This window comes from Poromitra crassiceps (assembly GCF_964638095.1).
Source record: "Poromitra crassiceps genome assembly, chromosome: 6".
NCBI classification, from domain to species: Eukaryota; Metazoa; Chordata; class Actinopteri; order Beryciformes; family Melamphaidae; genus Poromitra; species Poromitra crassiceps.
In genome coordinates, this window is record NC_139627.1 from 33,670,936 (window position 1) to 33,685,117 (window position 14,182).

General features: G+C 47.3%; 1 protein-coding gene across 1 annotated transcript in view; it reads left to right on the top strand.

The window, feature by feature from the left end:
- The window catches only part of mao (monoamine oxidase), a 39,928-nt gene that overhangs the window by 6,221 nt on the left and 19,525 nt on the right, over window positions 1–14,182 (top strand). Inside the window, exons 2-3 of the mRNA XM_083638722.1 lie at window positions 10,548–10,642; window positions 10,846–10,983. Coding sequence (XP_083494848.1) covers window positions 10,548–10,642; window positions 10,846–10,983 — 233 coding nt within the window. The remainder of the gene's footprint in view (window positions 1–10,547; window positions 10,643–10,845; window positions 10,984–14,182) is intronic.

Below are 14,182 nucleotides of genomic sequence, written 5' to 3' on the forward strand. Positions count from 1 at the left end.
TGGGGACAACTGTCGCCAAAAGACTCACTTTGAAGGAATGGAAGTCCTCCTCTTCACCTTCTTTTCAGGTGTGGCTGATGGACATGATCTCTGTTATACAGATGGAGAGACTGAGGTTCCTGCATGTGTGCGTGCGTGTGTGCGTGCGTGCGTGCGTGTGTGTGTGTGTGTGTGTGTGCACGCACGCACATGTCCAGGTCTTGGTGCCAGTCTGCCCAGTACACTCTCTTGTTCTTGTATATGAGTGATGGCATTTAGAGATGTGGAAACTAGTCACTGACACATCCTCACACCAACACATGGCTCTCTCTTGAAAAACAACAAATCATCTTTCCCAGATGGTATCATTCATAACACACAGGTCTTGGTTAACCTTTTTTGTGTTTTCTTGCGTGGACTTCTTGAGTCATACTGAACCTTGCAATCGGTGTTGTCAGGCCAATTCCACACCATCAGAGTTAGGTGCACCTGTTGAGTCTACAGAATACACTGTTGGTTTTCCTACAGCTTTGTTGAAGCCACTTCCTTTCTAACAGCTCCAGCACAGAGCTTTTAGCCTTTCTGGCAGTCTGCCTAATCACCATCAGCCAGGACGCAATCCTAGAAGAGCACTTTCTCTGCCAGCTGTGCAAACAAGACTGCAAAATATCATCATTAGATGGATGTCCCATATATGCATCGTTTCTGGGATGGTACATGTGTGCGTGTGTTCTTCGCTTGTGTGTGTGTGTGTGTGTGTGTGCGTGTGCGTGCGCGTGTGTGTTTGTCTTGTGTGTATGTTTGTCGTGTGTGTGTGTGTGGGGGCGGGGGGGGCATGTCTTTGTGTGTGGCAGATAAGGCCATGAGAAATGTGTGTCTAATCTCAGCTGTGTTAACCCTCTCTGAAATGATCCTGATTGTGAGAAAAACACATTTGGATTGGCTGATAGATGTTTGTATGACTGGAAAACAGACAGGCCTCATTTGTGTCTGTGTGTAGGGTTAGGGTTAGGGTTAGGGTTAGGTGTTAGGGTTAGGGTTAGGGTTAGGGTTAGGGTTAGGGTTAGGGTTAGGTGTTAGGGTTAGGGTTAGGGTTAGGGTTAGGGTTAGGGTTAGGGTTAGGTGTGACATCTTAAAAGCATGGGATTTCACTCGACTTGAGGCAGGTGTTGCATCTGTCAAAATGGTTTTGCAGCGTTTCAGGCACAGTCCAAGTGTGCTGCTTTTCTGTGGTCGTTTATTTAATGTCGGCATGAAGAGGAGTTGTACTGTTCAAATGATGTCCCAAATGATGGTGATGATGTCCATTATTGATTAAGTACTGACTGAACATTGATCGATTTGAGCGTGTGTATCAAGCACACCTAACCTTCAGCCATTTATCAGCATTGTCCCGGTTTCCTATTGAACTGGCAGACTAAAACAGTGTTCATCTTTGTAAACCTATTCGCTACACGCCTGACTGCCTTTCTTAGATCAATTCTAGCACAACCTGAGCTCAAATCTATACGCATTGCTCTCTCAACGCATGGGGAAAACACACTTTCTCATATCTGTCTCGCTCGCTCTCTTCCTCTCTCTCTCTCTCTCTCCCTGTCTCTCTGAATTACAGGCTCACGTGTAATTGTTTTTGCTGCTTGGTTTGTCGCCTGTGAACAGCCAATCAGTGCCTCGGCCCTGAGAGCAGAGGGGGAAATGGGATTGCTGCTTGTCTCGTCAATGTCTCGCCTTCTGGATCAATATGTAGCCCCGCCCCCGATTCAAGAGGCTCACTTGTTGCTCGGCCGTGATTGGATTTTCTTGTGTGACTGTCATGTGTTTGTTCTGCAGGGGAGACACCGCTTCGCTTTAGCTGACAAAGACAGCAGCCAGAGGAGTTTCACTACTGTTATGCAGAATCTCATGACTATTGAATCGTTTTGAGAAGAAAGAACAGTTGTCAGAGGATTTCGTGAGAATCTTCAGTGTACGGGGGTGCTGTATCGTTATCGATATATCATTACAGTTCATTATCATATCGTCAAAAATTCATATCGCGATATCTACACTATAATGCCAGCAGTGTCTGTCTCTCTCTCTCTGTCCCTCTGTCCTTCGCGTATCTCGAGAACCGTTTGTCTGATCGACTTCAAACTCGGGGAGTGACTGAGTGCAGAGCACTGTTTCTGCGTAATGCCGAAGAAAAACGCGTTCAATATTAATACATTTGTGTTCGATTCTGCCCCACCCGCCTCAACAACGAAACGAGCGCTCCTCTCTGAAGCTGCTGAATGAGCTGGGTGGAGCGACCAGAGCACAAACAAAACATCGCGTGACGTCACCAGATGAGTCAACTCTGGACAGTAAACGATGCTTCACTGTTGTTTTATGCGGACACGGAGACCACTGAGACAGACATAAAGACGACTTTTCACTGCTAAGTACACAATCAGAGTTAGATTTCTGCCTTCAGATCGGCTGTAATTTTTTTGGGTATGCAACGTAAGCAGAGAATAGAGGAGAGCTAACAACAACAACCATGATCACTATAAGCGGATTCCACTGTACAAGTGATTATAACAGGGAAAGGGAACACAGGGGACTATAACAGGGAAAACAACATCACATAACATTTCTATCCATTTTCCAAAATGGATGCACCAGATTTTGAAGTGAATCTTTTCTAGGTTTTAGTTGTCATGTCATGTCTAGATATTGTGTGCTTCAGTTCTAGTCAGTTCTAGTCTTTGATGAACATGACTTTTGAGTTGCAGCAGGAGTGTTGCTGTAACAGACCTACGCAGGCACTTAGTGGCAGATGAGCCAGCAGCCAGAGCCAGCTACTGTGAGGCATTCCTGACTTGCTGTTGACGTTGAGTTGAAGCTGCACGTCAACTCTGATCTTCTGCCCATGTGGGAGGCTGCTCATGTGATCTGGACTGTTATAACTGGGCAGCGCTGGGGGACAAGAGATGACGAGAGCCATCGGAAGGATATGCTGTCTGTATTCACCTTATGTAGCCACGCCCATTTGACCCGGTTGTGTGGCCGTATCAAAACTTCCGGATAAAAATAATAATAAAATAAAATAAAAAATGGCTGCGCTGCTCCAATATCATCTAACTCTGAATTAACTAATAATTTAGCCAATTGTATGTAACAGAATGCAACGCCATGTAGTAACTGGCTCGTTAAGTCTCGCATTCCAGGGAATTACGTTAACGTCTGCGGGTCTTATTGACGTTAGTGGCTCGCGCTGCCTCGGAGGAGAGACAACTATCTGAAGCTTTCTTTGTTGGAGTCCAGGTATGTTTTACAAGAAAGTGCTCGTCATTGTCAACGATAACGTTATCTGACCTGGCTAACAGTGGATACTCGCTTGCTTGCTGTGTACCGGCTCAAAGTAGTAGGCCTAGGCTATGTTCTTTATTTTACCCCTTCACTTTCCGCTCCAAAAACAACTCTCTTATTTTGCGCAGTGGAAGTGTTAAAAGGACCCGGAAGAATTTGGCCCACTGTAAGGTCTGAACATAAGGTGAATAGGATAATGCTGTTAAACATTAAGCTCCACATGATTAGACAATAGACAGCCTATGATTTTATGGATGGTAAAATGGTAAATGGACTGCAATTATATAGCGCTTTTATCCAAAGCGCTTTACAATGTGCCTACTGCCTACATTCACCCATTCACACACCGAAGGCGGCCAGCTGCCACGCAGGGTGCTGGCACAGCCATCGGGAGCAATTTGGGGTTCAGTGTCTTGCCCAAGGACACTTCGACATGCAGACTGGAGGAGCTGGGGATCGAACCACCAACCTTCTGATTAGTGGACAACCTGCTCTACCTCCTGAGCCATTTTGAGCTCAGGACTTTAGACTTTGGCCACCAAATAAGTGCCCATATAGTACGAGTTTGGTTGGCTGTTTATGGCTGCCTGGTTAAGTAATATAACTGTTGGAGATTAACAGATCCATATCATTCCTAGAAGGAGCAGCTTTGTCAGCCGGATTATTTCAGTCATGAGATGTATGTGAAAACTCCAGGTCATTCACAGTAGGAATGTAGGAATATGTACAGATTTGTTATATTATAAATTTGTAACATGCCAAACAGCCAATGTCAATATAAGCTGGGACATCATGGTGGCTCACCTGGTAGAGCGTGTACCACGAAGGCTCAGTCCCTTGCACGGCCGACCCGGGTTTCGAATCCGGCCCGTGGTCCCCCGCCGCATGCCCACCACCCACCCATCGACAAAGGCGGCGGCGGCGGCGGCGGGGGGGGGGGGGGGGAGCTGTTTTGGCGGGGGGGGGGGGGGGGGGGGGGAGCTGTTTTGGTGCATTTGCAGGTCAGTCTCTCACAGTAGCTGGTCAGTGAAAAAAAGTATTTGACAGTCTGACAGCCAGGTTTGGCTTTGTTTTGTTCTTGAGATTGAATATAGTAGTAGCATTGTTTTTTTATTTTCCTGGTCTGCAGATGAACTGGTTATGTCACTGTTGCTGTAGGAGAAAGCTGCTAAGCCCCCCCCCCCCCAACACAAATAGTTTGTCCCTGCCAAGTGGCTGCATCTTAACAATTAGCCTACCGTTGCCAGGGAAACCATGTCTCTCCTGCCACTCTCATTTTCCAGTAAGCACATTGTATTGACATGGCAAAGAGCAGAGTGTGTGTGTGCGTGTCTGAGAGAGAGAGAGAGAGAGAGAGAGAGAGAGAGAGAGAGAGAGAGAGAGAGAGAGAGAGAGAGAGAGAGAGAGAGAGAGAGAGAGAGAGTGTGAGAGAGAGAAGTGGACAAGATGTATATTGCACTTTTTCTGTTCCTTCTTACTGTGAAACAAGTTAGAGCATGGGTCTAGACTAAAAGACAAGATAGAACAGAGAGTGCCACAAACCCACTCTCCACTGTCTACCTTCAGGTCAAAGCCACTCTTCACTGTCTACCTTCAGGTCAAACCCACTCTCCACTGTCTACCTTCAGGTCAAAGCCACTCTTCACTGTCTACCTTCAGGTCAAAGCCACTCTCCAGTGTCTACCTTCAGGTCAAAGCCACTCTCCACTGTCTGTCTACCTTCAGGTCAAAGCCACTCTTCACTGTCTACCTTCAGGTCAAAGCCACTCTCCAGTGTCTACCTTCAGGTCAAAGCCACTCTCCACTGTCTGTCTACCTTCAGGTCAAAGCCACTCTCCACTGTCTGTCTACCTTCAGGTCAAAGCCACTCTTCACTGTCTACCTTCAGGTCAAAGCCACTCTCCACTGTCTGTCTACCTTCAGGTCAAAGCCACTCTCCACTGTCTACCTTCAGGTCAAAGCCACTCTTCACTGTCTACCTTCAGGTCAAAGCCACTCTCCACTGTCTACCTTCAGGTCAAAGCCACTCTTCACTGTCTACCTTCAGGTCAAAGCCACTCTTCACTGTCTACCTTCAGGTCAAAGCCACTCTCCACTGTCTGTCTACCTTCAGGTCAAAGCCACTCTCCACTGTCTACCTTCAGGTCAAAGCCACTCTCCACTGTCTACCTTCAGGTCAAAGCCACTCTCCAGTGTCTACCTTCAGGTCAAAGCCACTCTCCAGTGTCTACCTTCAGGTCAAAGCCACTCTTCACTGTCTACCTTCAGGTCAAAGCCACTCTCCACTGTCTACCTTCAGGTCAAAGCCACTCTCCACTGTCTACCTTCAGGTCAAAGCCACTCTCCAGTGTCTACCTTCAGGTCAAAGCCACTCTTCACTGTCTACCTTCAGGTCAAAGCCACTCTCCACTGTCTGTCTACCTTCAGGTCAAAGCCACTCTCCACTGTCTGTCTACCTTCAGCTCAAAGCCACTCTCCAGTGTCTGTCTACCTTCAGGTCAAAGCCACTCTTCACTGTCTACCTTCAGGTCAAAGCCACTCTCCACTGTCTACCTTCAGGTCAAAGCCACTCTCCACTGTCTACCTTCAGGTTAAAGCCACTCTCCACTGTCTGTCTACCTTCAGGTCAAAGCCACTCTCCACTGTCTGTCTACCTTCAGGTCAAAGCCACTCTCCACTGTCTGTCTACCTTCAGGTCAAAGCCACTCTTCACTGTCTACCTTCAGGTCAAAGCCACTCTTCACTGTCTGTCTACCTTCAGGTCAAAGCCACTCTTCACTGTCTGACTACCTTCAGGTCAAAGCCACTCTTCACTGTCTACCTTCAGGTCAAAGCCACTCTCCACTGTCTGTCTACCTTCAGGTCAAAGCCACTCTCCACTGTCTACCTTCAGGTCAAAGCCACTCTTCACTGTCTACCTTCAGGTCAAAGCCACTCTCCACTGTCTACCTTCAGGTCAAAGCCACTCTTCACTGTCTACCTTCAGGTCAAACCCACTCTCCACTGTCTGTCTACCTTCAGGTCAAACCCACTCTCCACTGTCTACCTTCAGGTCAAAGCCACTCTCCACTGTCTGTCTACCTTCAGGTCAAATGACAGAAACGACACTGTGGATTTGGAAACTTGACAGTTAATGCAGATGCAGGAAGAAAAAGCCAGTCTGGATTTTTTCTTTCTTTTTATCTTTACAAATATCACAGAGAGACGAGAAGACAATTAGGTCAACCATAGCCCCAAGGGCAACAGTGGGGAGCCAGGAGAGGGGGAGAAATAAAGAGAGAAATAACTGCCAGGAGAGGAGGAGAGGGGAGCAGAGAAGGGGAGGAGAGCAGAGGAGAGGAGGCAGGAGAGGAAAGGAGGAGAGGAGGCAGAAGAGGAGAGGAGGGGAGGGGAGGAGAGGAGGGGAGAGGAAAGGAGGAGAGCAAGAGAGCAGAGGGGAGGAGATTAAAGTTAAAAAGAGAACAACTGAATGGCTGACAGCAGGCTGTAACAGAAACAGGGTGAGGTGAGAGGGAGGTATACGGTGAGAAGGTCTGGATAACCTTTTCCTCCATACAGGGGCAGACTTTACCATTAGGCAAAGGTCGGCAATTGCCTTAGGTAGCTTGCATCAAAGCTACCAAGGGCCCCTTCAAAGTGTCACTCCTGGTGGGCGGGCGCTACATGACGGGCTCATTTTTAAAGCTAGAGTGAAGACACTGGTATTATAAGACCAAGATTCGTACCAAACATGCCATGCTAGCTTGTCGGGAAAGGGGCAAAATAACGCTCCAAAGTTATGCTAAATTTTGGCGAGGGGAAAAACTGGCATGGCTATTTTCAAAGGGGTCCCTTGACCTCTCTCACCTCAAGATATCTGAATGAGAATGGGTTCTATGGGTACCCACGAGTCTCCCCTTTGCAGACATGCCCACTTTATGCTAATCCCATGATGCAAAACATTCAGTTTTTGCATGCAGTATAAATAAGGCTATGTTATTTTTGCCTATTGTATTTTAATATTTCTGTGTGCTGGGGTTCCTAAACAGTCTTGGAATTGCATAAATTGGATATGACTGGAAAGTCAAGACTTATGGATTTAATAAGCCCAATTGTATTCATGTGTGATTATGTTTAGTCCACATAATAGCCAATTCATTGTAGTGACACCATTTTTTAAACTTGACCTCACATAACATGTGACTGACTTAAATGAACAGACCTAGACCCACACCTGGACTCAATCTTTCCACCTCCCATCACTAGATTGTTTTTCCCTCCAGTCTGTTTGCTTCATAGTTGCATGAGCTGAATTTCAATCTGTCCTCCACTGTTCTCCTCAGCTGAAGTTCAGGACTGGAACAGTCTTACCATGCTGATTTGCCCAGTGCACCCCCCCATTTATCTCAGCGACTATACGCAGAAATGGCGGAAAACAACAAAGGCATGCTTGTTCTGAATCCATTGAAGTCATGATAGATTCATGTCTGCATCGGTTTGTCAAATTTACCCAAGGATTGATGTTTTTCTAACAAAAAGATGATGCCTCCAAGAAGCCGAAGAAGCTTTTTGATCAAAGCAGCAGCGCAATAGGAAGGAGGCCACTTTACCTGCTATGAGCGCTGCTGCCCCCTGCAGGCACAAACAGTAGACAGACACAATGAAAGATGTTCTTTGTTTGGGACGACAGAGAGTCTGACCTTTGAATTGAGAACACCTAATAGCATCAATTTAACTGGGGAGATCTGCGAGCATCCTCTGGCCAGGGCTAATGCTTTCTCCAAAGCCTGGCGGGCTGTGTGTGTGTGTGTGTGTGTGTGTGTGTGTGTGTGTGTGTGTGTGTGTGTGTGTGTGTGTGTGTGTGTGTGTGTGTGTGTGTGTGTGTGTGTGTGTGTGTGTGTGTGTGTGTGTGTGTGTGCTTGCACAGGGAGGATACAAGTACCTTTAAACTAATATAGATCCTGCCAGCCTCTCAGGCTTAGTGAGATCTGGGAGAGAGTGAGAGAGAGATAAAGACAAGAAGAGAGAGAGAGAGAGAGCGGTAAAGAGACGAAGAGGGAGAGAGAGGTAAAGAGAAGAAGAGAGGGAGAGAGTGAGAGAGGTAAAGAGAAGAAGAGAGAGAGGTAAAGAGAAGAAGAGAGAGAGGTAAAGAGAAGAGAGGGAGAGAGAGTGAGAGAGAGGTAAAGAGAAGAAGAGAGAGAGGTAAAGAGAAGAGAGGGAGAGAGAGTGAGAGAGAGAGAGAGTGAGGTAAAGAGAAGGAGAGAGAGAGTGAGAGAGAGAGGTAAAGAGAAGAAGAGAGAGAGGTAAAGAGAAGAGAGGGAGAGAGAGAGAGGTAAAGAGAAGAAGAGAGAGAGAGAGAGTGAGAGAGTGAGGTAAAGAGAAGGAGAGAGAGAGTGAGAGAGAGAGGTAAAGAGAAGAAGAGAGAGGTAAAGAGAAGAGAGGGAGAGAGAGTGAGAGAGAGAGAGGTAAAGAGAAGAAGAGAGAGGTAAAGAGAAGAGAGGGAGAGAGAGAGAGAGAGAGGTAAAGAGAAGAAGAGAGAGAGTGAGTGAGAGAGGTAAAGAGAAGAAGAGAGAGGTAAAGAGAAGAGAGGGAGAGAGAGAGGTAAAGAGAAGAAGAGAGAGAGTGAGTGAGAGAGGTAAAGAGAAGAAGAGAGAGGTAAAGAGAAGAGAGGGAGAGTGAGTGAGAGAGAGAGAGGTAAAGAGAAGAGAGGGAGAGTGAGTGAGAGAGCGAGGTAAAGAGAAGAGAGAGAGTGAGTGAGAGAGCGAGGTAAAGAGAAGGAGAGAGAGAGTGAGAGAGCGAGGTAAAGAGAAGAAGAGAGGGAGCGCGGGCCGAGAGAGCCGTGAAAACATTAGCACAGAGCAGTGGTTGAGACAGGGGAGCTCAGAGCAGGGTGAAGTTCACCATACGCCTTTTTTCCCTCTTGGCATTTCCTTGGCTCTCATCCTGTTTAGTCTCCTAACAGCTCCCCCTGTGCTCGGTATGTGTTTTGCATTCTTCCATTTGGGCGTTGTCTGAAATAAAGCTCTCGCTGTACACTACACTATAGTTTACATGCAGTGAAGAGTATCTTGTATATCTTGCATGTAAACACTCATGTATCTCTTGGATAGCTCTCGGTTGGCTGCTGCACTGACAAAGTGCAGCACTGCTAACTCAGCATAGCGTATAGAGACACTGCATGAAATAGGCCACGCCCATCACGGGGGAAAAGCTCCGTTAATTTCCACACACCAGTGTCATTTTCCTTGAATTAAACATAGCTAAAAGCTGTTGTGTGGTGGGCTGCGCAGACAACAAATTAAAAAAAACGCCAGTTTACGTTTTTTTGTACTCCCGAGGAAAACAAGGAAGCCATTGAGAATTGGCGAGAAGAAAAATGTGGATGTTGCTGTCAATGAAGTAAGTTGGAGTGTTCATCTTCTGTATATACGATCTTTTTGTGCAAGACCCGACCATGCACGCGACATACATAGGAGAACGCCAGGATTGGACGGGAGTTTGTGTTTTCCCCCGTTTTGGGCGTGGTTTCTGAATGATGACGCGCTCCGCAGTGTCTCTATGCTGGCTAATCCTCTGCATGTGTGTGTTTGTGCATGTGTGTGTTTGTGCATGTGTGTGTTTGTGCATGTGTGTGTTTGTGCATGTGTGTGTTTGTGCATGTGTGAGTGCACAAACTCTTTCATGTGTGCTTACTATGGGTACATAACTTGAACTAAAGTTATGACAGCGATGCCCCGAGGTCAGTGTGTGTGGAAGGCAGTGTTCTCCCACGTGGATCAGTCAGTCAGTCAGTCAGTCAGTCAGTCAGTCAGTCAGTCAGTCTCTTTGGTCTGATCTCTCTCTCCTCACATGATTAGGTCAGCTGGTTTGTGTTTTGTTGTGGAAGCGTGCCTCTCTCCCTCGCATGCCTGCAAGGATATCCCCTCCCCCTGCGATGACAGTCAACCTGTCATGATGTTGACAGAGACCTCTGGTCATTGTGGACAGCTGCTCGTTACAGTATGCCTTCAGTGCTGAGTCTGTCTTCAGTGCCTTTACTGGGCAAAAGTTAATGGGGACGAGGGATGAGGAAGGGAGAGAAGAGCCTACAAACACACATACGCACACACACACATGCACACGCACACACACGCATGCACGCACACACACACACACACACACACACACACACACACACACACACACACACACACACACACACACAGTTGATCTGCAGTAGAGGAAGTGTACTTGATCTATCTATCTCTCTCTGTGTGCAGGACTCAGTGCAGCTAAGCTGTTGAAAGCCAATGGGCTGAGTCCTGTTGTTCTGGAGGCCAGGGATCGGGTCGGTGGACGCACCTTCACCGTACGGGTAAGAGCAGGAGAGCCAACATTAAATGTTGTTGTAAAATGTTGCTTTCTTCCTTGAGCCAGAATTCTGTATGGCAATTGTCTATGAAAATGCTTTTGAATAAAAAACTTTTGACATAATAGAATTCCGTACAGCAAAAAAAAAATCTGCATTCTGCTCTGAGGTGAATGTTCATCTTTTTGTTTTAACGATTCTTTATGTAGAATAAGGAGACAAAGTGGGTCGATCTGGGCGGAGCTTACATCGGCCCGACTCAGAACCGCATCCTCCGACTGGCCAAGGAGTACGGCGTAAAGACCTACAAAGTCAACGAGCAGGAGAGCCTGGTTCATTATGTCAAGGTGAGTGTCCCATATCTGCGTGTGGTTTTGGATGAGTACCACCCGTAGCCTTGAGTCTTAAGCTCTGTGCCTGTGTCTCTGTCACTGTGGGCCATTTCTAGACAACACACACCCTGAGCGGTCTGGCTTGGCCATGATCCAGTGCACAGGAAATGCACATCCACACCAATCTGATTGGTTCATTCCACAGGTCATGCTAGGAAGGATGTACACTATGAATTTATCATCCACAACTAATCTGCTTGTATGAATTTATCATTCCACAAATAGAATAGATCAGCCTGCTGGTCAACTGCTGTTGTGTTGATGAGAAATCATCCATGCTTACCTGGTAGAACATTTCCCATGATGCTCCATGTGAACAGCATACGTGTGATAGTAGAGCCGTTTTCACACATGCGTACAGGAACATCGCCTGTAAATCAATATCGGCCATTTCCCGGAATTTCCCTTCACACCTGAGGGCTCACATGTGTGAATATAGCAGTCAAATTTTCTTCTGGGGACATGGTTTTAGTGTCTATGCTCTCATCACGCTGACCAATTGGCCAGTTCCATTGAGTTAGAATGCATTCTGTACCTAGCTAAACCCTTACAGACTGCCATGGAGGGGACTGATCCATGGTCTTGTTTGCTCCAAGCTGGAAGAGTAGTTGGTTGATAAGAATTGCAAGTGGCAGCTCCCCTCAGCTAACTGGCAAGTGTGAGCGATGAGTTATATAAACAATGTGACCTGTGCTTGACTCTGATTGACGGCTGCATTCATGTAGTCATGGTACCTATATCAATAATGACTTTCCTACCAGTGACTGAGTACATGTCTTTCAACCAGCCAGCCAGCCCTCTCCTCCCCAGCATTAGTGACTGGCGATGCCAATCTACGCCTGAGGGACTTCTGTAATGTACTTTCTCCTCCTCTGAGTGGTGGAACAGAGAGGGGAAGGGAGGGAAGACGCCATCTTTCTTTGTTCTTCATATTCTCTCCATATCTTATTAGTGTGGGCACACACACACGCATGCGCGCGTGCACACACGAGAACACACACACACACACACACGCGCACACACAGGCACACCACTGTCCTTAGCACAGGCATGCTGTTCCACCTGATTAGATTTGCTGCTGTTGTCATGTACCCCGGTCAAACCCCTACTGTAAATCGTGTGTGTGTGTGTGTGTGTGTGTGTGTGTGTGTGTGTGTGTGTGTGTGTGTGTGTGTGTGTGTGTGTGTGTGTGCTTGTGCGTGCATGTGTGTGTGTGTGTGTGTGTGTGTGTAGGGGGGGGGGGGGTGGCAAAGTTTATCTTGACATAGACTGTGTTCTTATAATTTACTTGATAGAGCTTGTATACAACTCCAGGCAGCCATAGTCAGTACAGTACAATAGCTTATTTTAGACTTTGAGCACACACCATATGAGAGTCTTGTTATGATTGTGCGAACTATCTTAAATTTCATTCGGGCCGCATTGAGTACAGCTCATCTTGAAAGAAACCCTAGGTAGATGGGCAATATTCATGTTCAGATTCATCGCCTATGGTCACAGTCACAGATACCACACACACCCAGTCCATGGTGTCATAGGGAGAGTTTAGTAGCTCTGGTCATCCCAGTACTGTAATTTAGCACCAACGTACTACTGACATGACCTACTTCAGCAGGGCAGGGAAATGTCACCAGCATGAAGGTACTTGAGCAGGGCAGGGAAATGTCCCCAGCATGAAGGAAATGTCCTCAGCATGAAGGAAATGTCCTCAGCATGAAGGAAATGTCCCCAGCATGAAAGAAATGTCCTCAGCATGAAGGAAAAATGTCCTCAGCATGAAGGAAATGTCACCAGCATGAAGGAAATGTCCCCAGCATGAAAGTCCCCAGCATGAAGGGAATGTCCCCAGCATGAAGGGAATGTCCCCAGCATGAAGGAAATGTCACCAGCATGAAGGAAATGTCACCAGCATGAAGGAAATGTCCCCAGCATGAAAGTCCCCAGCATGAAGGAAATGTCCCCAGCATGAAGGAAATGTCCCCAGCATGAAGGAAATGTCACCAGCATGAAGGAAATGTCCCCAGCATGAAAGTCCCCAGCATGAAGGGAATGTCCCCAGCATGAAGGGAATGTCCCCAGCATGAAGGAAATGTCCCCAGCATGAAGGAAATGTCACCAGCATGAAGGAAATGTCCCCAGCATGAAAGTCCCCAGCATGAAGGAAATGTCCCCAGCATGAAGGAAATGTCCCCAGCATGAAGGAAATGTCACCAGCATGAAGGAAATGTCACCAGCATGAAGGAAATGTCACCAGCATGAAGGAAATGTCCCCAGCATGAAAGTCCCCAGCATGAAGGGAATGTCCCCAGCATGAAGGAAATGTCCCCAGCATGAAAGTCCCCAGCATGAAGGAAATGTCCCCAGAATGAAGGAAATGTCCCCAGCATGAAGGAAATGTCCCCAGCATGAAGGTTGCCATAGCTCTGTGGTTTGGCAGAGGACTTGGCAGGACAGCCATAGGCTCAGAATCCATCCCTCACAGAGTCTGGGAGCTCCTGGGTGAGTGAGTCTCCCTAGCTACTATCTCTGTGTGAGATCCACTCAAAGAGACACACACACACACACACACACACACACACACACACACACACCTCCCCCTTAGCTTCCTGGCTGGTTTCCATGGCAGCGTGCCTCATCAAAAGCTGCTCACCCATGTCTGACAGTCAGCGTTTGTATCTTGTATTTGTGTGTGTGTGTGTGGGGGGGGGGGGGGGGGGGGTACACGCGTGCTTGTGTGTGTGCCTGTGTGTGTGTGTGTGTGTGTCTGTGCGTGTGTGGATGGGATGGTGGGAGCTTTGTTTCTGCTGCTGACGTAGCTGGCTTTACCACACACTCCAATACTCCCTGCCATAGTACTCAATGGCAAAAGTATATTTGACTTCAATTTCAGTGGAGAAATCACTGCAGCACAGCAATCAGACAAGCCAATTACACAAAAGACAACATCAACAAGGCCGCTAGCACAGGAATAACCCATCACACCCAGGTCCAAACCTGCGTTGTGAAGCATCTGCCCTGCTGAAGTGTCCTTGAGCAAGGCACTGAATCCCCAGCAGCTCCAGTCTCTGGTCCGACCTCCGTGTGGAGGCGGTAAGAGTAAAGAGAATTTCCCAACAGACTCGATCCATAAAATAGTTTTATTATTATTATCATC